The following is a 23583-nucleotide window of genomic DNA, read 5'->3' on the forward strand; positions in this document are numbered from 1 at the left end:
CCCCTTTCAGCATTTGTTCCTGAAGAATTTAGACACAAACATCACAGAACTGCAGGGGGGAAAGATGTACAAGCTAGATCATATTTTCTTTTTTTCGATAAAAGATCAGATCTTCTTTCTCACTTGGATAAAGACACCGTCACAGTAGATGTCACCAAGAGATCGTCCATATTTGTCTGGCCCATACACAAGAATCGAAACACGCTTCCCCCCAATAAGCCTCACCAATTCATCCTTTGACTCCATGCCATATTCCATATCCAGCTCCGGTGCATCAATCCCCCTATTGATTCACACAAAGTAAATGCACTCTTCTCTTGAAGCCTATTATAAAAGCCTATGGCACGACATATGATCATTAATTAATTCTCATAAGACAATACGTAGTAGTTACTATAAACTTTGACAAAATAGATAAAAAGTACGAGTTGTGACTTGAGCCAAATAATTTTGGTTATCGGTAGAGACAAGACCCTAGGTCTGCCCTGGTGGTCAAATCCGGCAACGACGATGTTTGTGCGGTGTTACTTTCAAGAAGGCATTGCTGGTGAAGGCATTGTTGCTAGCATCTTGGGGTGAAAACAGAGTATGTAGTCTTTGTTGACTGAGTCAGGCAGCGACGAGGCAAGTCTTGATGGAGTTGTTGCTTTATAAATAATATAAAATAACTTTTTATGGGTAGATATAGTCCTAAGGTCAAACACAAGTTAATCAATAAATATAATGAACAAATATGAGTTATTTTGGCCTTGATATTTGAACACTTTTGAAGATGAATTCTACATTATAGGTTTCAAACTATTATGTTATAATTTCTTAATAATTCAAATTTATATTAAATATCCTTTAAATTTGTAGCTACAACACTAAAACTGTCATTTCAACAACAAAGCCTTTAGTCCCAAACAAGTTGGGGTAGGCAATGAAATTTATTTTTTATTAAATATATGTTTCGTCGTTTGAAAAGAAGAATGCATTTACATAATTAAAAATATATTTCATCGACTGAAATTGAAACTCCCAAGTACATCATAGGCAGGTGGCACTTGCAATTTGTCACTATTGACTACAAATTTTCTGTGGCAGGAAAAAGAAAGCCAACCTACAGTGCTGGTGAATGGCTACAGATTTTGCATGCAATGTCCATTTGGGCTCCATGAGTACTCAAAATGACCATGTGGAAAACGGAAATAGGACTAGCTCTATACAATATGCTAGATGTTGTCATTTACAAGGCTAGCTAGTCAAGTACATTGAACTTTAAAAACAATACCATCCATGTAAAGAATTAACAGTATACATACTTCATTCTAATTTTGTATTTCGGTGGATCTCGGATGTTTGTATCACCTGCAATCCTGCTCACAGAAATACTGAATGAGACGAGAGAAAAATATATCATGAAAGCTCGTGTTTCGGTTGACGTAATTGAATTTGAATTTGAATTTAAATCCAACTTTTGCTCAGTTCAGTCAGAGATTTAGATGTTTTCACAAATTCTCTAGATGCATAGTATATTCACATATGCAGCACAATTAAGCATTGTGATTTAATTAGTTTTAGTGAGACCAAATTCACTAAAAAAATATTGTTTACTCTTATCAACAAATATTTCACATGTGCATATTGAAGTAGCTAGTTTTCCAGCGAGGCAGGGAGAGGAAATTAAATTTTGGTCATATATTTGAAGTGAGGCAGGGACAGGAAACTAAATCTAGCTAGGTTGAGTTAATTTGCATATACCTCTCCTCATAAGCAGTGAAGCCATCACCGTCTCCAATGCACTTTCGATTAACCTGTGCGCGTGTTTATCCATGCATGTAACAAATTAAGATCACTTTACTAGATGCTGGCGGTAACAAACTAAACTTAATCAGGGTTGTGAATGATGGATTATCGTATCTGACCCGTGACGTTTTGAGCACGGACTGCACACCCTCCGGCAGCGACTGTGGCGGCGGGCATGGATGAGGAGGATCACTGGGTTTTGGGATATTCTGTTCGGTTGCAGGCCCGAGGATATCTATCCTGCTGCTGGTGCCTCCATCTGTAGCAGTACTGTTTGCCTTGCAATTTTCCAACTGCAAGCATGCACAAATTAGACATAGATCAATCACAAAATTTATTGAAAAAAATACTATATACTAATTACACACTCCCTAGTAATTCTTATGTGAAATTCGATGAAAGGTCCTAAACCCAAAGTCCTTCAAAAATCGACTCTAGCCACCTCAAAATTTTCAGAAGCGTAATATAGTCTAGTGATGATGCTCAACTTTTGACGACATGAATTTCATCACAAAACGGACATAATCTCAGCGTTACAAATCAACAAATTTCTTGTATTGTCATCCTCAATGCAAATAATGGAAGAGTTGTTTCATCCAAAAGAAGTTTGACTAGGAATTGAAATAACTTCACACGCAAAAAAAAAGAGAGGAAAATAAAGGCTTGCCGTGGCCGGAGCACATCTAGACGCACAGTAGGCAAGGAAGCACGTACCATGGAGGTTGCCTCGACGGCATGCCATCCGCCGAGAGGCTGCGGCTGGTCTTCCACAACGCCGGCCTGGAGCTCGAGAACGGAGACCACCTGTAGCTGCTGGTTGTCACCGCCGCCATGGTCATCTTTCTTGACGCCGGCCTGGTGTATGTTCCCCATGAGATCTAATATTAATCAGTGCTATGGGTAGCTCCGTCCTCTATGCTTCTGCTTGTTTTGTTTCGAGAATCCCGGCTACCTTAAATCTGTGTGCTACTTGGTGGGCAGGTGAAACAGATCATATCGGAAGCAAGTGGTTGGGTGGTGGGGTTGATGTCGCTAATCTAAGAAAGTGGAAAGACTAGCATAGTGTAAAAGGATCGGGCACATCCATTGCACCCAGCAAAAGCATGGTTGCATCTTCTGCTTTTTGATTGTTTTGCCTGTGGATATAGACATCATGTACTATATATGTACGGGAGGGTATATATATATTAGCCAATTCTTATCCTTCTTCTGTGTTGAGAACGGGTTTGTAAACCAAGGCCTTTTTGATTCTTGGAAACACTCACATGCATGCATGTATACGATTCGTCGAAACATTGGCATGTTTGGGCTTTCAAACATGAAAGAAAATAAAAATTTGTATGAACAATCATTTCATGGAGGTACATCATTTCATTCCGACTCAATAATGTGAATGAAAGTCGATCGGATTTCTCGCCCCAATCAGATGGATTGCTCTCTTTTGTTCGTTACTTCTGTTGCTTCGTCAGTAAGCAAGTCATGCATGTTCTTTTGTCACGTCAGCTAATCTACAAACTGGACAAACATCTACAGACTGATCTCAGATCATGTGATCAGATCTAACTTATGATCAGACTCGTCTCTCCAGTCCAGACACACGTGCATCTCTCCAGCTTAAGGTGGAAACAAATATCCTTGATCATTTGTTTAGTTGCTTATTATTGTGCAGTGCCGCACAATTGGAAACCAAATACTCCATGGTGTCGTTTCTTCTCTCTTCCCAAACTCTTTCAGAACCGCCCTATTTTCAACGACATCCTGGTTTACAGTTACTGCAAATAGACAACTCGTAACAAAAACATGGAAATAGTTAGTCACCAATGTGTGCTTAATACTCCCTCCGTTCCAAAATAGATGACCCAACTTTATACTAAGAGGGAGTATATTGCAAATAATCTGGACCACGCTTTCGGAAGATGCAAACATAGCGTGCGGCTTCCCAGTCATTTTGCAGGAGTAAAATGCAATAGGGGCTGCCCAATCCCTTCACAAAGATTGAAGCGCACCAATACAATGGAAAATAGAAACTAAGGAATGGTAGTGGTGAATCTTCCAAAGTAGATGGCATCATGTGCAACAAACTTTAGCCCTTAGCCTTATCTTTAAAAAGAATTTTTAATATTTCCATCATAGTGCTTAACTGCATTTCCTAGACCATCACCTCTGCGAATTGCGATACAATATAATGTTCCCATAGGAATTTGTAAAAAGGTGCCCCTACTCTGTTGTGCGTGGCCATATGTGGCATCGATAATACTAAGGCTGGCCATAGTGGGGAGTAACTTAGAGTAGTAACATGCATATGTTACTAGTCTATGTTACTACCTCTATAGTGCATAGTATCATAGATTAGTATCATAGATGGTCTCATTTATTGTCATGCATGACACATAGTAGCACCACATTTATTATGTTACGGTATCTACCTATGTTACTATAACCATCTCTCTCTTCTTTAATTGACTGCCACATAAGCATGTTTGCGAGTCTCAAGTACATGATACTATGTTACCCCCACTATGGCCAGCCTAAAACAAAGGATACTGTGTTTAGCCACTTTTGAAGAAGCTCTCCTGGTTGGCAAGTAGGATCCCCAGGTTGAGAAGTACTCTCTTTGTTCATAAATATAAGATGTTCTGACTTTTTACTGAATTAGATGTATATAGACATGTTTTAGTGTGTTTGTTCACTCATTTCAGTCCATATTAAAATATCCAAACATCTTATATTTGTGAATGGAGGGAGTGGTTCAAGAAACCATATTTTCTCTTCTCCTGCAAAATTAAGCATTACGGTAGAATTAATCCATCAGTAACGTTAGCCACACAAACTTAGTGGAGTTCTCTCTAGGTTAAATGTGTTTGTCTTGCCTCTTCATCACCATAACTCATAATAAGAGCACTAAGGAGTAAGGAACGACTGTCCAGGACAATGCTCTGACCATTGATAAGCAAAACTGATCTACGAGGAAGAAATCGCAGTGTGCCATGCATCTTGCTTGACGTCATTGAATTTGGAATCCCACCTAGCGCTCCATGTTCTGCGTGATCAAACCTTCCTTTCGCTCCCCGGCAGCACGTGCGCCACTGCGACACGACCGAAATTAAAAACAGAGATAAGAGGCAACCCAAACCGCTCTGGGCTTCAGGAATGTATGCAGGTGACACAATATGTGCGGTTGTTGAATCTATACATCTATTTTTTGACTGCATTGTTGCAGCGAAGACCGCATTGGCAAAATGCCCTCGTTCACATCCAAGGTCGTCGAGGTCGATGGGTTCTCCTGCCGGGTCAAGGGATAGTTTGAACGAACTTGCGGCTGCAACGTGCAGCTGCCAACATGGAGACCGTAGGGCCCATTGTACCATGTTCGCACTAGGGCCTCCGAGATGCTAGGGCCGGCCTTAGGATGTTACAAATCTTACTTTCTTGCCAAAAAAGAAAACAAATCTTACTTCCTTGTCTACTAGTGTTGAGTTTCCATATTTCCATGCTTCCTACATTCTTGCTTGTTGTACTGCATTCAACAAACAAGCATTCTTAGTTCTAATGCCTTGCTTCCATACAATTATTTTTCATCAGATAGCGAGTGCATTTGTTTATTTCATCTAATCCATTTTTTCAGATTTGCTAACATATTACATTTCATATAATACTGCATATGCGTTGGTCTGCCATCGCAGAAAATATTGAGATATGGCAAAGCTTGTGTAACCAAAGCATTGAATGATAAGCAATGAATCTTTACTAATTTCTGTATGAAGCAAATTGAATGACACATCGGATGATAAGCAATGAAGCTCTATTACGTTTTGTGGAAAATATTGAGTATGAAGCACCGACGTGAAGAAGTGTTTCATTGACACTGAAAAATGTTTCCATTACAAAACATAAGTATGCGCCCATTGGTTGAAAAAATGTTTGCACCAATAACTTCAATGGAATGTGACAAATGTTGGGCTATGGAATAGAATCAATCATGGGGTAATTTTACCTCGCAAAAAAAAATCATGGGGTAATTTGGCTGAATAAATGTTTACATCAATAGCTACATAAATTGTTTTCATCTCATGAGAAAATGTTTCCATTGTAATTCAAAAAAAGAAAAGAAAATGCTTCCATTGCCATATGTGTTACGGAATAGACAATCAGGAAGATTTTGGAGATTCGTCACCTACAGTAGAAGCATCATCTATGGGGGTTATACCTTAGAATTTAGTGGTTATGTTTCCTAAAAGATCAGATGTAGTGATTCTCACAAGTAATGCTTCCATCATCGTTGGTGCTTGAACCTGGTAACCTAGCGTGCTTTAAGAAAGCAATGCAACAAGGAAGCAACGTCTTAGGGAAAAAGAAACAGATGGAGAGAGATAATAACCCGAGCGTGGGTTACCGGAGCAGTTAGGAAGCATTCAATTAGCGGCTACAACTAATCTCACGCGGGCCTACAGTAGTAGATCCAACATACATCCTGCTTCTAATCCAAATATCCAATGGCTAATGACTAGTCTGATACTCCCTCCGTCCTATAATATAAGAGCATTTTTGACACTCGACGGTCAGTGTCAAAAATGCTCTTATATTATACTCCCTCCGTTCGGGAAAAATTGTCCACGGCGTAGTGTAATGTTAATTTTTCAAAAACACCCTTATAACTTCAAATTTGTTACAAACAGGTCACCATACAGGTCGCGTCTTCTTCCTTCTTCCTTCGCCCGTCGCCGGCGCGCGTCGCCAGGGCCAGTCGTCAGCCCAAGACCTGCGCCGCCCAATTGCTTGCTCCGCCGCCGCACTGGACGTGCTCCTCCGCGACCCAGGACCCGCGCCGCCCTGCTTGCTCCGTTGCCGCACATGACGTGCTCCTCCGCGGCCCAGGACCCGCGCCGCCCTGCTTGCTCCTCCGCCGCCAAGGACCTGCGCCGCCCTACTTGCTCCGTCACCGCACAAGACGTGCTCCTCCGCCGCCCAGGACCTGCGTCGACGATATCCCCTCCTTCCTCGCAGGGCCTGCGCCGCCGCCGGCCAAGACCCGCGCGCGCCTGGGTCTCGAGCGCCTGGACCACGAGCTCCCGCCGCGCCTGGACCACAAGCTCCCTCAAGCTCATCCTTAAGCTCTTTTGCGATCCTGGACCTCAAGCTGGAGCCCCTTCTGCTGCTTCTCGGCAACTTGCTGCTCCTCCCCTGCTCGTGCTGCCGCCCGGAGATCCCCTTCTCGTGTGCTGCCGCTTGAGGTCCCCTACTCGTGCTGCTGCTGGTGAGAACAAGTACAGGGTTCTGTAATTTGTTCATCTCCAGTGCCTTGCTTGCTTGCTCTGTAATTTAAAACATAACTGATCTATGTACATTGCTTGCTTGCTTGCTCTGTAATTTGAAAAAATTCAGTTAACATTGATGTTGATTTCTGATGGACCAATCTTTAGTACTGCCAAAAAAATGTTACAGAGGGGCAGAATCATTCATGGCAGTAAAAAATAAGTCATGGGCAGAATCATGAGATGATGAGAAAGGTTATAGAGGTCAGAATCATTGACAAAAGAAGGAAAAAATCATGTACTAAATTACAGCAAATTCAGGCCAGATTTAGCCAAATTGGAAACATTATTTGGAATTCTTCTTCTTCTACTCTTGCTAGCAGTGAGCAGTGAGATGGGAAGACAAATTATCTTCTTAGTTGAAAGCATTTTATTCACATAGTCCAAAAATTTATAAGCCGAAAATACAAGCTTCTTCTACTAATTCTTTGAACTTTGATTAGTCCTAGTCTGAACATGTCACAACATTTCTGTCAAAATCTCAGACTTGACAATAAATCTCAGATTATTTAGGAACACACTATTAACTGAATTTACACTAAGATTTCTTGTTAACCTAATTTACACTAAGATTTCTCACTCCATTACATAATTCTGATTGCTAACTGAATTTACAGAATAATAGTTTCATTTGCATAATTACAGTGAAGTTTCAGTAACTACAGTAACTGAATTTATAGTAAGACTTCTCACTCCATTACTCTGCTATTAACTGTATTATTCTGCTGTTAACAATCAGAATTGACACTATATTATTCAGTCAAATTGATGTTCAGATCCTGTCATTTTGTTCCAAAACCTGTCAATTTCTGTCAGGTTTTGATCTGCCAAGTTGATGTTCAGTCAAGTTGATGTCAAACTTGACACATAAATAAAATTTGACATCAATGAAATTTAGACAGTGAATACAGTTTGGACAGTACTCCACTGTCATATTTTCAGTGAGTAAAATTCAGTTTTGACAAATTGAAGCCTACTCTATTCTACAGAAAATGTTGTAGAGGATGTTATTAACTTTTCTGATGTTGTAGAGGGAGTAATAGATATTCATAGTTCTATAACTATTGCCATGGTCTACTAATAGAAGATAATTTCAATATTCAAAATGAGTACCTGCAGTAGTTGTCAACAAGAAATACAGTAAAAGTTGAGATGTACTCATGGCCCCTGCTTTTGTTTGCTTTTTAATTCCTGCCTTGGTCCCTGCAAAAAAGAGAGATGTAGTAGGACCTGTAGTTTCTTATGAACAAGGAGTACTTTTAATATCTACTTTTCTCTTTCTTGGTTTCTTTGCTTTTTGTCTAGGATTCTTTATGGTTTTCTTGTTATGATTATATGCTCACCATTCATCTTTTGTATACTCTTGTTATGAGATCAGATAGGAGCACACAACTATGGATTTGAATTTGATGCCGGAAGAGGAGGACGAAGCTCAAGAAGAAGAACAAGCTCAGCAGGGTGATGCTATTGATTTGAACTTGATGCCGGAAGATGAGGACGAAGCTCAACAAGAAGAACAAGCTCAACAGGGTGATGCTATTGATTTGAACTTGATGCCGGAAGAAGCTCAAGAGGCACAAGGAGATGCAGAATTGGAAGAAGCTCAAGAGGCACAAGGAGATGCAGAATTGGAAGAAGCTCAAGAGGCACAAGAAGATGCAGAATTGGAAGAAGCTGATGCACATGGCAATCCAAGAGGCAAGGACTTGACAAACGAGGAGAGACATGGTGTTTACTTTGCTCTGCGAGTAATCGAGCTTAGAGATGGACAGGTTCACGTGTATGACAAGGTGCTCATTGCGACGATGCTGAATGTTCACCCGCGAACAGTTGCAAGAATATGGAATCTAGCCAAACGACAACTTGCGGCAGGCCAAGAAGTTGATGTTTCAAGCAAGAAGAACAAAAGTGGTAGGAAGAGAAAAGAACTAGATCTGTCGAGAACAGCCACAATCCCCTTGAACAAAAGAAGAACAATCCGGTCTCTAGCAAGGTGTTTAGGTGTGCCCCGATCAACCCTACATGACAGATTTCAATTGCAAGAGCTGAAACGCATCACAAGCACCATCAAACCCACCCTCAAGCCACAGAACAAGATAGCGAGACTAAAGTTCTGCCTATCCATGATGGTTGAAAGATGGATATCAAGTCCTTGGCCCAGTTTCAAGCCAATGACAAATATGGTCCACATCGACGAGAAATGGTATGACATGACCCGAGTGAAGAGTAGCTACTACGTACTGCCTGGAGAAGAAGAACCAAACTGAACTGTGCACAATACTCATAGCATTGGGAAGGTAATGTTTCTAACAGTTGTAGCCAAACCTCGCTACAATGAAGATGGGGAGATGATATTTGATGGGAAACTTGGCATTTGGCCGTTCGTGGTACAGCCCGAGGCACAACGAACAAGCCAGAATAGAGATAGGGGGACAATAGAGTTGAAGCCGGTCAAAGTTACTAGACCTGTGTGCAGAGATTACTTGATCAATAAAGTAATCCCTGCCATTCAAGACAAATGGCCGGACGGTGACGATGACACAACGGTCTTTATTCAACAAGATAATGCAACACCGCATGTCCTCCCTAATGATGCTGGTTTTCTAGAAGCCGTGGCACAGACAGATCTGGATATTCGATTATTGCAACAACCACCAAACAGCCCTGAGCTCAATGTTCTGGATCTTTGTTTCCACTGCTCCCTCCAATCCCTAACCGACTGCAGAGCGCCTATGAATATACAGGAACTGGTACAGGGTGTAGAGGAGGAGTTTGAGAACTACGATCCCCATAAGCTGTTCAAAAGCTTTATGACGTTGCAAGCAGTCATGGTGGAAGTGATGAAAGATCAAGGAGGAAACAACTATAAGCTGCCGCATCTACACAAGGACCGTCTACAAAATGCTGGAGAGGAAATAACCGGTGTATACTGCAGTCCGGAGCTAATTACTGACACCAAGGCCATTATTGAAAGAGGAAATGAGTAGATAGAGAAAGCTCAAAAATAAAGGGAAAGGGAAAAGGAAAAGAAAGGATAGGAGTATGTGATGTGTCATGTGTCATGTGTATGTCTTGTGTCATGTGTATGGCTTTGTGTCATGTGTATGTCTTGTGTCATGTGTATGGCTTTGTGTCATGTGTATGTATTGTGTCATGTGTTCTATGAGAAAGGATAGGAAAAGAAAGGATAGAAGTATTTGGATTTATTTGAATAATAGAAGTATTTGGTTGATGCCAGCTTACTGGTATAGAAACAACATACTGATGTACCTGAACCCATGCAAGATATGCCAAACTTGCAAATAGGCAAAAACCTACTACACCTACATTGTACCCATGGGCATTTTTCAAAAATTGTGATGTTTTCAAACATCAGAAATTTATTTGCAATAGTAATTCCGATCCTTTAATTTTGTATGGGAGCTACAGCCAAGAGTAATTTGACGGAGTAAGAGAACTCAGTACACTGTGTACTCCAAATTTTCTACTCCTGTCAGTCCAACAACGCAAAGTTCAATTTTCCTTGCAAAATTCAGTTAACATGTTAACAAGATCAGTTAACCGCGCAACCAAGAAAAGGCTTGCCAAAAGAATAAGAAAATGCTACTGATACCCTGGACTTAGTAGACTAGTGAATACCCTTACCAATAAATCTCAGGTTCATCAAGAAAAATTCCTGGAAGTAGGATGATAAAATGTGTGGTTCTGAACTCGAAAATTATTCAGGTGTGGTTATGTCCCTTTTTTCAGTTATAGCAGAACTTGAATCTAGCAGTCTGAAGAATTTTGAAACAATGACAGAAGACTTGATTGCAGTCTGAAACAATGACTAAATTACTTGCCACATCATGAAACAAATGGCCTAGTGAGATTTGTCTACCAGGTTTTGCTAACTGAAGAAGCAAGTGTGATCCTCGCAGTCTTAAGCAAATGTTAGAAGCAGCAAATTTCAGTAAAAAAATCAGTTTTGACACATAAATCATGGAGGGGAATTGAAGGAGGGAGGCTTAACCTGCGAAGAAGACGCCACCGCCGTCGTCGAGCTCGCAGTACAGTATGTGCAGGGATGGTGGAGCTCGCAGTACAGAAGACGTCTCCGCCGACGTCGAGCTCGCCATCAAGCTTGCTGTCGTCGGGCTCGTCGGTTACGTCTCCTGCCGTCTGGCCTCGCAGCCACCATATCAGCCTTCCGACGCCGGATCTGAAGCAGCCGGAGCAGAGCACGGCGGTCACTAGGGAAGCTAGGGGAGGAAGGCAAGCTGGAGCTGCGCGAGCAGGAGAGAGCCGCGGAGGAGGTAGTTATGGCGGCGACAAGCTGTGGCGGTGGTGGAGTAGGGCAGCTGCGGCTTCTGTCGGAGGAGGTCGGAAAAATCGATGCTTCTCCTAGCCGGGGAAGCAACGCGGCGGAGGAGGAGGGGAGCAAGGAGGGGTAGCAGAGCAGGGATCTTCTTGCGCGGGGAATCTCCGGCGACGCCAGCAACAGCTTCTTGGGGAGCCGAGCAGAGGGCTCCGACAAGGGAGGAGACAAGCAGGGGAACCGGCGGGGAGAGGAGCGGAGGTGGGGGAGTGTGTCGTTTGTCGGGAATACACCGAGGAGGTTTTCCTAAAATTGCCACGAAGACAACTTTTCCCGGACGGAGGGAGTACATGACAACTCAATGTGTTGGCACATATACATGTTAAATATGTGTCACGTAAAAACTATTAAGTCTAAACTGTTACTGTTCTCATCAAACGGTGCAAATAATAATCGTAAAAACGTATTATGACATAAGAAGAAAGTGTATTGTGATGGTGAACCCGACAAAGTCGATCCGTGCTTTATTATTACTAGCACAAATGCCCGTGCGTTGCAACGGGAGAGAATACTGATGTGTACTCAAATTCAGTAAGAAAATTGCTTGTGCGAACGGGAATACATTGTTAATTTTTTGTCACGGCAGCGAAATGAGCAAGGAAGAAAACATGGAAGATTATGTTTGTTTTGACCTCGCCGCGTCCTGGTTGGCACTCTTCTTGCTCTATATCACGTACAACAACCTGACAACACCTGAGATCCTAATAATTTCAAATAACGATAATGACTTTTCAACCTCAATGAACATGTATATACCTAAGTTTAGGCGCAACAAGAATGTACCAAATTGAACGATGCAGGTCATACGTCATCTATAACAATAATCAATTTAAGTGCACCCATGCAAATTCCTTTATCAACCAGAGAAACCAGATAACAAAACTTATAAAAATAGGAAGATGCACATTATTATCTAATTCATTGAGAGGAATTGTACAGCATGGGACTACAGTATAGACACAAAATCAGAAAAAATAATAGAATACATTAGTGAACTGGCGTTTTGTGGTAGCGTAACTTCGGATAGAGGATGGGCCGGGCCGGCAAAATCTGGGGCCCTGTGTGAAATTCAAAATTAGGGCCCTATCTCACTAGAAAAAAATGAAGCAAATACCAATTGAAGATTATGCGTCAATGTTTGGCAATTAGATGAACCGTCTAACTCACCTAGTCTTGTGTCCCGTCCGATTGAACTGCTATGCTATGATCTTTAACTGAGGTGGCAAGCAGTGGCGGAAAGCAAACCCCTGGTCATATTTTTTCCGGCAACATAGATAAATTTTGGCAAGTTGTTACTACCCAAAAATACCTCATAACATTCCCAAAAAATACCCCATTCTAAAACATACAAAATAAAGCTCGGTTACTCAATAAATGTAGAGTTTGAACTCAATTGGTAATGATCCAAAAAGTAGATAAACATGGAAAATTGCAAATAGTACCAAATCAATTGTTTGCTTCATCCATAGCTTCCATAACCAGATCAATAGTAGAAGAAGAACCAATACCTTCAAGGCATCAGAAGTATAATTTCATAAGAAAATGCATAATCATCAGGTGAAATAATTACCATTGATATAAATTGAAATACTTACCATTCGGTTGATATAAAAACCATTTGCGAGACCTTTAAGGTTGTATGATTTCAGGTTAAAATGTATGCTTCTGTTCAAGCATTGTGATTTTAGAATCAGTTATATATTTATTAATATTCACTCTTCAAATATGAGTGCCAATATCCTAATTTTTCAGTGTCATTGTTGACTAGAAACCTACAGTTTACATATTTATTCAGCCTAATATGCATCTGCTGACCACAACACCATTGAATTAGCTCTGCATCTGCATGTACTGTAATGCCTTGGCTTTCCATCGTTCTTCTAATGGATCCAAATTGATCTATCTTCAAGCACTGAAGCACGCATCTCCTTGGGAATTTCCTTCGAAAATCAACTAGTTCCCATATCGTTGAAGATCATCTTCTGCACAAGGGAGCGTGAAGGCATAGGCAGGGGCCACCGCCGGCCTCGGCTGGGGCGGATGGAAGCACGACGGCAGCAGGGCGAAGCGGAGGTTGGGCTCATCGCATCAGTGGTGGAAGGCCGTGGGTCCGAGCGCACCGGCGCAGCACGGCCAGGGCATGGCTGATGGGTTGGGAGGGGGCGATCGGGGAGCGGGAAGACATCTCTGGCGGCTGGCGGCGGACTGGCAGGAGCAGGTCGCGTCGCCTCCCTCCAGTCCAGTGCGTTAGGTCATTCGGTGTGTACCGCATGAGTAGGACGGCTTTGGCCTGGGCTGTATGTTGGGCTGCTGAAGCCAGCGCCATCCACGCCCCCAGCTATACATAGTCATAGGCCTATACAAAAATCTGGGGCCCCCAAAAATTATGGACCCTGTGCGGGCCGCACAGTCTGCACAACTATGGGCCCGGCCCTGAGAGGATCTTTGAAGCTCGGCAAGGATCAACGGCAACGGCGGGGGATCGATCACTGGTGACTTAGAAATAGGCCCTATACCTTAAAAAATCATTTTGAAACCCATGAAAGATATTCCTGAACAAAAAAAACACTCATGAACGAAAATAAAATAAAATTTCGAGATAATAACAATTATTTATTGTGAAACTACCAGATGACATCTTACTAAAGGCCATGACCACGCGAGAAGTTCAAGTTTTAAGAATTACCTGAACTCTGGTTTGAGGATGAGAAATAACATGTTGTTTCGCATACTAAGTACAATAATTCTGTTGTGGTGAAATAATTCTCAAGTAAAAAAAGAACAATAATTCTGTTGTGGTGAAATTAATAATAAAGATATATTGTGCAATTGGGAGGAGATGACGAAGATAACAACACTTTGACATTGTACATTTTACAGTTTGACTAAGTAGGATACTCTTTGATTTTCCCACTATATATAGCCGAATTAATAATGAAAAAGGTTTACTTTCAGCCAAATGATTTCTTACTCCCTTAAACCGGCTCCTATGTGCGGCACATGTCCCATGAAAGGCCACCCACTACTCCAATAGCCTTGTCTCCTCGCGATCCCTCTTCTCCACTCGTTTTCTCTCTTTTTTCCCCTTTCTTCCTTGTTCGTAACTGCCACAGGAGAGACCGTCAATACCATGGCAAGCACCACCAACCACCACAACTGGGAACTGAGAGCCACCGCCACCGCCGCCGCATGGATGCTACCCTGCCCCATGAGCCACCCTGCAGCTGCAAATCCCGCCATGCTCGTAGCTGCCATTGATTCAAGCTAGAGAGGATGACATCGTCGAGAACCACAACAGGACTGCGTCGCGGCATCCACTGGAGGCCGTGTGCTGTCGATAGTGGGCTCTGCATCGAAGCATCCATCAGCGCCGCCGTGTGTTGTCGTTGTTGCATCAGAGCATCCGTCATTGCCGTCGCACGCGGCGTCGCAGCATCCATCGGAGCCGCCGCGTGCTGTCGATAGCGGGCACTGCATCGAAGCATCTATTGGCGCCGCCATTTGTTGTCGTTCTTAAATCGGTGCATCCCCCATTGCCTTCACACGCGGCGTCGCAGCATCCGCCGGCGCGGATGCTGCCATGGAGCTCGCCATGCACGTTGCTGTAGTGGAACATCGATGGGGCCGCTGGAGCTACAATGAAGCACCGCGACGCCGTTGAACGCTCCGCTGGGTTGCAATGAAGCGCAACCAGAGTTGCATTGAATCGTTGCCGGAGCTGCATTGAAGCTTCACCGGAGTTGCATTGAAGCGTCGCCGACGTCGTCGGTGCTGCCATGGGAGCTGGTGCGTGCTGCGAAGCATCCACGGACGGGGTGGGGGTGGCGCAGCTGCAAAGTCACATACATGGAGGCACCAGCGGCGAGGACATGGCCGGCTTCGCTCAGACTTTTCGTAGCATGAGTCCTGCTGCGTGGCGAGAGATGGAACAGATAGTGTCTAGGTTCGTGTCTCGTCGAAGCTGTGCTCGTCGGGATTGCAACATCCACTGCTGTGTGGTTGCCGGCGACGGTGCCGCGGCCGAGGCATTGCTGTTGCAACCTCATTTTGTGCAGAAGGTCATGTGGTGTCATCACAGGGCACGTTGTGTGTAGACGCATGGAAAGGAAAGGAAGACTGGCTACATAGCATGAATTGGACGACCACACGCGCTTGAATCGTACGGCTGGCTAGCCGGATGATTTCCTAATCATCCGGCTGATCGGTAGCAGCAGCCATTAATAATAAAATAGTCTTTGCATGAAGCAGAACTATAAAACTCCTTAATACAATGGATTAGATAAATCATATATATTTACTATGCTCGCACTTACAAGACCTACACTGTAGAAAATTGCGTGCTGTTGGAAGCACCGAACATGGACATGCTTACCACTGCAGCCGGAAGATTAGTTCAGAGGAGCTGCCCTCAAGCAGTCCGGGCGATGCAAGAGAAAAAAAAATTGAAAACACAACGGATAGCGATTTGTTGGACGACATCACATCACATGCAAATATATCTTTAGCTGTCTGTTATCTGTTGCTTTCTTTTACATCTCTACCCGTTGATTCTCGCAGTCGTGTGTATATAAGTTAATGGAATTTGGTGTAAAAAAGCGATGTGGGATTATTAGTTAGATTGTGTATCCTAATATTTTGAATGAGCATGAGATAGCTTAGTTGGTAGCTCCTTTGTGGTTGGGACATGAGGTCGTGAGTTCAATCCCTGCATGAAGCAATTATTTTTTCTTGCGTACCCATGCCTACCGGCCCATGAGTAATCCTGTGGCCAAATAATATACGTAAGGTGGGACCTTTTCTGGATTTTTCGATGCCGAACGATTTGAATGAAATTGACGCTTTAGTACCACCTCGCGTATATATTTTAAATTGAAACTAAAAACGTAATTTCAGGAGAAGAAAGTGTATTGTGACGGTGAACCCACGGAGTCAATCCGTGCTTTATTATTAGGGATAGAGTAGGATATATGCCCGTGCGTTGCAACGGGAGAAAAAAAGGTGGGGCCTTTTTTGGATGGGCTGTTTCGTTCGCTTTCTCGATGCCGAACGATTTGAATGAAATTGACGCTTTAGTACCACCTCGCGTATATGTTTTAAATTGAAACTAAAAGCGTAATTTCAGGAGAAGAAAGTGTATTGTGACGGTGAACCCACGGAGTCAATCCGTGCTTTATTATTAGGGATAGAGTAGGGCATATGCCCGTGCGTTGCAACGGGAGAAAAAAAGGTGGGGCCTTTTCTGGATGGGCTGTTTCGTTCGCTTTCTCGATGCCGAACGATTTGAATGAAATTGACGCTTTAGTACCACCTCGCGTATATGTTTTAAATTGAAACTAAAAGCGTAATTTCAGGAGAAGAAAGTTCAGGAGAAGAAAGTGTATTGTGACGGTGAACCCACGGAGTCAATCCGTGCTTTATTATTAGGGATAGAGTAGGACATATGCGCGTGCGTTGTAACGGAAGAAAAAAAGGTGGGTCCTTTTCTGGATGGGCTGTTTCGTTCGCTTTCTCGATGCTGAACGATTTGAATGAAATTGACGCTTTAGTACCACCTCGCGTATATGTTTTAAATTGAAACTAAAAGCGTAATTTCAGGAGAAGAAAGTGTATTGTAACGGTGAACCCACGGAGTCAATCCGTGCTTTATTATTAATTAGGGATAGACTAGGACATATGCCCGTGCGTTGCAACGGAAAAAAAATTGACATTGTGTGAACAAAACTCATTCACATTGTCCACATAAAAAAACTTGGTAGGTAGGTGCCGACCGTCTTTTTCTCTCTCGAAACACTGACATTATCCATCCATCTGTCTGAAAAGTGAAAACATGAAATACTTCCTCCATTTTTAAATATAAGCCTTCTTAGATATTTCAATACGGACTACATACAAATATATGAACGTACGAATATACATATAGATATATTTTAGAACGTAGATTCATTCATTTTACTTCTTATATAGTTCATATTTAAATTTTTAAGAAGACTTATATTTAAAAACGAAGGGGGTATATGTTTTAAAAAGATATGAATATGGTCATATTCTGCATGCAACGACCCAACCCCTGATGCCTATATGGAATTATGAATCATCACATGTAAAATAGAAGCTCACAAAAATTTCTATGTATATTACAGGATCCCGCAAAAAAAGAATCCACCATCTCACCACCATCACCAAAATCACCAAGCCTGGGGGGAGGAGTCCTCACAGACACCTACTCAGGCAAAGAAAACGGAACAAAAAAATCGCTCACTCTTCCCCTCGGCCACCCAGCCTGTGTGGACTCCAAATATGAAGATGGAGGGTGCCACAGGCATACACACACTCTTCATTTACTGCATGGCAACCGACATCGACACACACAGGAAATTAGCACCGTCGGCTAACGGCTCTATAACATCCCTTCATCCTTGTATGATCCATCTCGATCTACTCATCTTCTCTAGTTCGCCTCCTCACTTGTGTCACACCTCTCATGCCCCCCGCCCGGAGCCTCCCAGCGATGCGTCGTGATGGCTCATGCTGCCACCGCCGGCTCATGCGGCCTCCCTTGACGTCCTCCTCCTCCTTCTTCAGTCAAGGGACTCGTCACACCAATATTGGAACTCATTTCCTGATTTCATCAAAAGGTTAGGTAAGACAAATATCTGCTAGGCGATCGACACAGGGAGGAAAGACCAAAAGGAAAAAATCGAAGTATTCAGTTCAACCATCAATTTGCAAAATCACTATGCCAGTAATAAGTCTATTTTTACAAAAAAATATTTCTATTACTCAATGATTGTTACATCATTAACTAATAAAGGTACATGCTATTTAGGTGGATTATCCAACAAAATTCAAGGAGAAGTAAATTTGGTTTCCCTAGCAAGCTCATGGGCCGCAAGATTTGCTTCCCAAGAGAAATGTTCAACCTTCAAAAAAAATCTTGAACAACTCTGTGTGCATATGGTAGCAGTCCTCACGAATCAAGTTAGTACCTTGCATGAAGTCACTCTTCTTCGTCCAAAAAGTCATTGTCTTGACTGCTACTATCTGTGTTGGCCACAGCATCGGTTTGAACCTACATACTTTCACGTGGTTAGCCACAAAATGAAACATATGACCACATTATGTAAATAGATAAGTGTGTGTCAAAACTGAAAAATCAACTACACCTAGTTGTGACCAAGAGTTAATCCACAAGATGCAATATATGTAACTAATTTAGGTATAGTAGTAAATCAATCCCATTTGATTCATTCTTTATTCGCTACTATGAAAGTACCGCAGACCCCTTGTAGACTACAAAATTTGTATTAGTAGTATACAACAGTAACGTGTACACAAAAATTGACAACCTCCCAAGCCCTGAAGAGTCACTTCAGAACAACTTTTTCAAATAGCAATTTCTAGTATGCATTGAGTAGGATTATCTTAAGAAGTACTCCACCTCATGTCTTCTTCCTATAAGTCCCACAAAATGGCAACAAACAGGTAGATTCTTTAAAAGAGAGGATCCATAGGGCCATTGAGTGTAGCTTCAGGTCAGTTTTGAAACTGAACGTGGTTTGAGCAAATTTATCATCTTTTTAAATCTGCTTTAGCTTACCATTTGTAACGAATATAGTTCACCAGAATTTAACACTACACGGGAACTAAACTAAGCGAGAGTTTTCGTATCTAAAGCGTACCTAATGCGGTGAGCTCTCGATTGTACCGCATTAAATGTAGAGTCACAAATGTCAGGCATAAACTGGTTGGTCTCTCATCAAGCAACAACTGATAAAACCAGGCTATTTGCAACTTGACAACATACAGGCAGAGTCACACAAACAGACTTCCGCTTGATATATATATATCACCTTGTCTCCGGAATAACCTATCAACTTCTGTTTCACCTGGATCGGATTGGCTTCAATTCAGATCGCATTGTTCTGGATAATCCCCACGAAATCAAATGAACAGTGGACCCTCGCCTACTCTTTGGCCATCAACACGGACAGCTTGGAACATCATGTACACTTGTTTTAGGTGCAGATCCGACATCAGATACACTTGTTTTTTCATTCTGAATATCTAAATAGTAGTAAGAGTTGGATCTGAAAATTCCCAGTCTGTCATAGCATAACATCAAACAGGATGTGGGCGGAGTACTTTCGCCGATGCTAATCACCGCTCCTGCCTCAAACACCTGCACATGTGGCCAAAGAAGAATCGGAGAGATAAGATGACACAAAGCAGAGAGCATGAGGACAAGAGGAGGAGATGTGATATTCAGCCACAGCCACCCCGAGCCCCGTCAACAGGCGTACACCGCAGGCTCTGAGGCCGCCGCCCCGCGCCACATCAACTTGGTCGGGAGGAGCAGGACCAGGACGTCCGCGCGTCCCCTTTGAGCCGGTGGCCAATCCGGCATAGTCTGTAGCCCCTGAACCGAAGCAGAGTGGCCGCACACGTGCCGATTCGTCGTGGCCGCCGATGCCGCTCGCCGGACCCCAAAGGAGGAGGCGTGTTGGCGGACGGTCGGGCGAGACGTGGCCGCCCGCATGCGGCGCATCATGAGGAGTATGCGGTCTGTGGCGCCGTGGTGGTGGGTAGAGCACGCCGGAGAGGGAGAGGAGGAAGACGGTAGCACGCCGGCGCCGGTGAAATCGGGGAGAGGAGGATGGGGGCGTGGCGGCGGGGCAGAGGGAACCCTCGTCTTCTCGTGCGCGATAGCGATGTCAACGACGGGACTGCATATGAGACTTTTTTTCACTTATTATTGGAAAAAGTCCATTTTAAACCTTAAACTCGTAGGGGTTCGGCGAAACGAATCCCAAATCGAAATCCCGGTCGATTGCACTCTGAACTATGCAATCCTGAACTAAATCAAATCCTGACAAATGTGAACCGGGATTTGTCTCGGTAGTGGGCTAAGGAGCACCCGTCCTCCGCGCTGGGCCAGCCCATTTATTTTTTTTGTTTGCTCAAAAAAACTTATCTTTATTTTTCTATCGCTCTTTTGCGGCAGAATCGTGGATAGCGTCAAACAGAAGAGCTTCCGCGTGGGGCTCGCGCAAACGGGCCGGCCCATTGCCAGGAAACGAGCGCACGTACGATAAAAAATGTAACGAAATGTAACGAACTGTAAATTGTGCGCCTGGTTGGATTCGAACCCAGGACCTTTCGTTGGATAGCAACAACGCCAGCCAAGGCAGCTAGCGATTGGTCTTGGTAATAGAGTACAGCGTAAGTTTCAAGTAGTACGGTCAGCGGCAGATCCGTTTTTTAATCTTCATTCAAAAAAATGAACATTTTTTTCTTGAAGAAATTTAAAACTCAAAAAAACTGTTAAAACGTGAACAGTTATTGAAAACATGAGCAAAAAATTATATACGACGAACGATTTTTAAATATACATTGAACATTTTTTAAGTCTACGATGAACAATTTTTAACTACACAGCAAACATTTTTGTGATATCCATTGAAATAATTTAAAATATATTATACATTTTTGTGATATACGATGAACAAATTTTATACATTGAACATTTTTGTAATATAATTTGAAGATTTTTTAACTACACATTGAACAATTTTGTGATGTGCGCTGAAAAACCATATAAATACCCGTTGAACATTTTTTTGTTGTACACTGAACAATTTTAAATTGTGATTTTTTAGAAAAAGTGAATAAATAGCAGCGACGGCAACCACACTAGCTACCTACTCAGTGTGTATATATTGCAGCGCCATTTTTAAAGTACAATGTATGTTTTTTTGAAGTCAGTTATATGTTTTAATTTAGAACAAATATTTGTAAACAAAAAAACAGCACGGGGTCACGTGTTCAAGGCACACCGTGCGCTTTTTTTAGCAAAAAAACAAAAGCGGGCCAGCCCAACAGAGCAAGTTGTAGCGCCCGTTGTGAATTTTTATTTCTTAACGGAAAAAAATAAAGCGGGCCGGCCCAGCGGGGTGGAGGCGTGTACGCTCAGCGAAATCCCAGCAATCCCGGCCATCCAAACGACTCAAAGGTTTGATTTAGACCGGGATTGCATAGTTCAGGGTACAATCGACCGGGATTTCAATTTGGGGGTTCGTTTCGCCGAACGTCTACGAGTTCAGGGTTTAAAATGGACTTTTTCCCTTATTATTATGGTCGGCCTATAGTGGACGGCGGGTTTATTTTCATAATACTTAAGAACTTTTTTGCAAAAGTTATGCGATGATGAATCCAGAGACTCAATCTATGCTTTATATATATATATATATATATATATATATATATATATATATATATATAATATATATATATTATTAGGGAGAGATTAAGAAGAGATTGATTGCAGCTAACTTTAAGGAGGAACGACGCTTTATTATTAAGGAGAGATTAAGAAGAGATTGATTGCAGCTAACTTCAAGGAGGAAGGAAAGCTATGATCGGTATTTATAATCTTTATCTTTACCTTACTAATAAATCAGCTGTTGCTTCTGGTCGTCCGTCGTGGTTGTTTTGCAAAAAGCCCCCTCGGTTTACAGGAAATCAACCCACAGTCCCTGTTTTAGTGGCACCAAGAGAAAACGTTTCACTTTTACAAAAAAAGACCTATAGGCATTTCAATTCAGTCCGCAGTCCTTTCCTTCTCTTATCCACTCTGCGCCGGCGGCTACGCCCATTCCGTCGTGCGCCGGCGGCCGCCGTGCCTCGCGCGGGAGGATGGAGTGCGCTCGCCGGGAGGATGGACGGTGCGGAGAGGCGCGCTCACGCCCGAGCTCCTGTGCCCGCGCCTCGCGCCTCCTTGCACCGCTCCGGCGGCCACTCGCCACACGCTGTCGCCGGCGACCATAAACAGCGACCGTCGCACCTCTACGCGCGCTACCCCGAGGCCCCAGCCACGCCACGCCGCCGTCTTCCGCAACCCCGGCCTCCTCCTCGACCTCGCCTCTCCGTGCGAACAAACGGCGTTGCCGGCGGCGGCCACGGCCACCGTGCTTGAGCTGACAGGCGCCGACCGCACGGGGCTCATCTCCGAGGTGTTCGTCGTGCTGGTCTACCTGTGGGACGAGGATGTGGCCGCCGCCGGTGTGGAGCGCATTGAGGCCCGCCTCGCCCCCCTCCTCCGCGGAGACTCGGAAGCCAGCGGGGGCGCCGTGGCTGCCGTCCCCGCCGGCTCCATCCCGCACGCTGACCGGCGTCTCCACCAGCTCATGTATGCCAGCGGCGACTAGGAGCGCGCATTGCCAGCTCCCTCGGTGTCTGTCGAGAGCTGGGCCGAGCGCGGGTACTCGGTCTTCAACATCCATTCCACAACCATCTCTTGTACAGTGGCTGAGGAAGATCCAGGAAAGCAAGAGCTGCGCAAGAGGGGGCAGGATCAGGAAGAAGCACGGTGATGAAACCTTAGCAGTAGACCAAATGCAGACATGTACATAAGGGGATCCGATTACGATTAGATGATGCAGACCGTGTCCTTGTCCAACAAAACTCAATCGAGTGTTTGACCCGGGTTGTTCTTTTTTGCTATAAGAAGGAAGAGTACTACGCTGGAATCTCCATCACGTTAATTGTCGACGAAACATCCAATGTTTCCGCCGAGTTCGCAGCAGGAAGGAGCTCAGAGTTCGCCAATGTCTCCTGCGGTGTCTACACTCTACACCAGAGGTATGCTTCCCCTTGAACCATGTTAACACGTTATGAGGATCCATGGCCTCTTCTTTCTATTTCTTCAGTGCTACCGTCTTGCTCGTCAGAGGAAACTGGTGCAGTTTCTGCTGCATCTTCCTGACACTGGTCCTCAACCATCTACACTGGTCCTCAACCATCTTGTTTTGCTCTTCGTTCTGAAGATCCATGGCCTCCTTTTCCAATTGTTGAGTGGGTACATCAGTTTCCATATCATCGCCTAATTGGTTGCAAACAAAATTCTCATCAGTTTCAGATACGACAGTCAAGAGCGTCACAGGAGGAAGAAGCTCCGAGTTCGCCGGAGGTACACAAACATCCGTCCAGCACTCCAATGTCGCCTACGGAGTCTACACCAGAGGTATACTTCCACTTGACCCCTGTTAACAAGCACCGTGAGCAGAGTAGACACCGGCCAGGTCCAACATTTGATTCAGCCATGTATGCACAGAGCGTCAATCATCATCC

The 23583-nt window shown here is 43.6% G+C and overlaps 2 protein-coding genes and 1 long non-coding RNA gene across 6 annotated transcripts in view; all 3 read right to left on the reverse strand.

Annotated features, from left to right (window-relative positions):
* LOC123190731 (uncharacterized) overlaps positions 1-2900 on the reverse strand; it is a gene marked incomplete in the record, with an annotated part of 5327 nt that extends 2427 nt beyond the window's left edge. The window contains 6 exon segments of the mRNA XM_044603443.1: positions 1-19; positions 124-283; positions 1305-1358; positions 1744-1796; positions 1908-2081; positions 2503-2900. Of these exon segments, the coding sequence (XP_044459378.1) occupies positions 1-19; positions 124-283; positions 1305-1358; positions 1744-1796; positions 1908-2081; positions 2503-2661 (619 nt within the window).
* A 3453-nt stretch (positions 2901-6353) lies between these two features.
* On the reverse strand, positions 6354-12279 carry LOC123190732 (uncharacterized). Of its 4 annotated transcripts, none has more exons than XR_006496534.1 (3): positions 11113-12235; positions 8214-8303; positions 6354-7149 (listed from the first exon to the last, which is right to left on the reverse strand). XR_006496534.1 is itself a non-coding variant. In XM_044603445.1 (3 exons), exons 1-3 carry the CDS (start codon positions 11216-11218, stop codon positions 7167-7169), a joined length of 240 nt encoding a protein of 79 aa, XP_044459380.1. In that variant the 5' UTR covers positions 11219-12279; the 3' UTR covers positions 6354-7166. The 4 variants fall into 4 exon arrangements, 2 of the variants coding, with proteins under 2 accessions (XP_044459380.1, XP_044459379.1); XM_044603445.1 differs by having other exon boundaries at positions 6354-7210; positions 11113-12279; XM_044603444.1 differs by having other exon boundaries at positions 6354-7100; positions 11113-12081.
* Positions 12280-17556: 5277 nt separating this feature from the next.
* Positions 17557-19119, reverse strand: LOC123186325 (uncharacterized). The gene is made up of 2 exons (XR_006493610.1): positions 18444-19119; positions 17557-18076 (listed from the first exon to the last, which is right to left on the reverse strand). It is a non-coding gene; the product is annotated as an uncharacterized lncRNA (long non-coding RNA).
* Between the last annotated feature and the right edge of the window lie 4464 nt (positions 19120-23583).

This window comes from Triticum aestivum, chromosome 2A (assembly GCF_018294505.1).
Source record: "Triticum aestivum cultivar Chinese Spring chromosome 2A, IWGSC CS RefSeq v2.1, whole genome shotgun sequence".
In the NCBI taxonomy this organism is placed as follows: Eukaryota; Viridiplantae; Streptophyta; class Magnoliopsida; order Poales; family Poaceae; genus Triticum; species Triticum aestivum.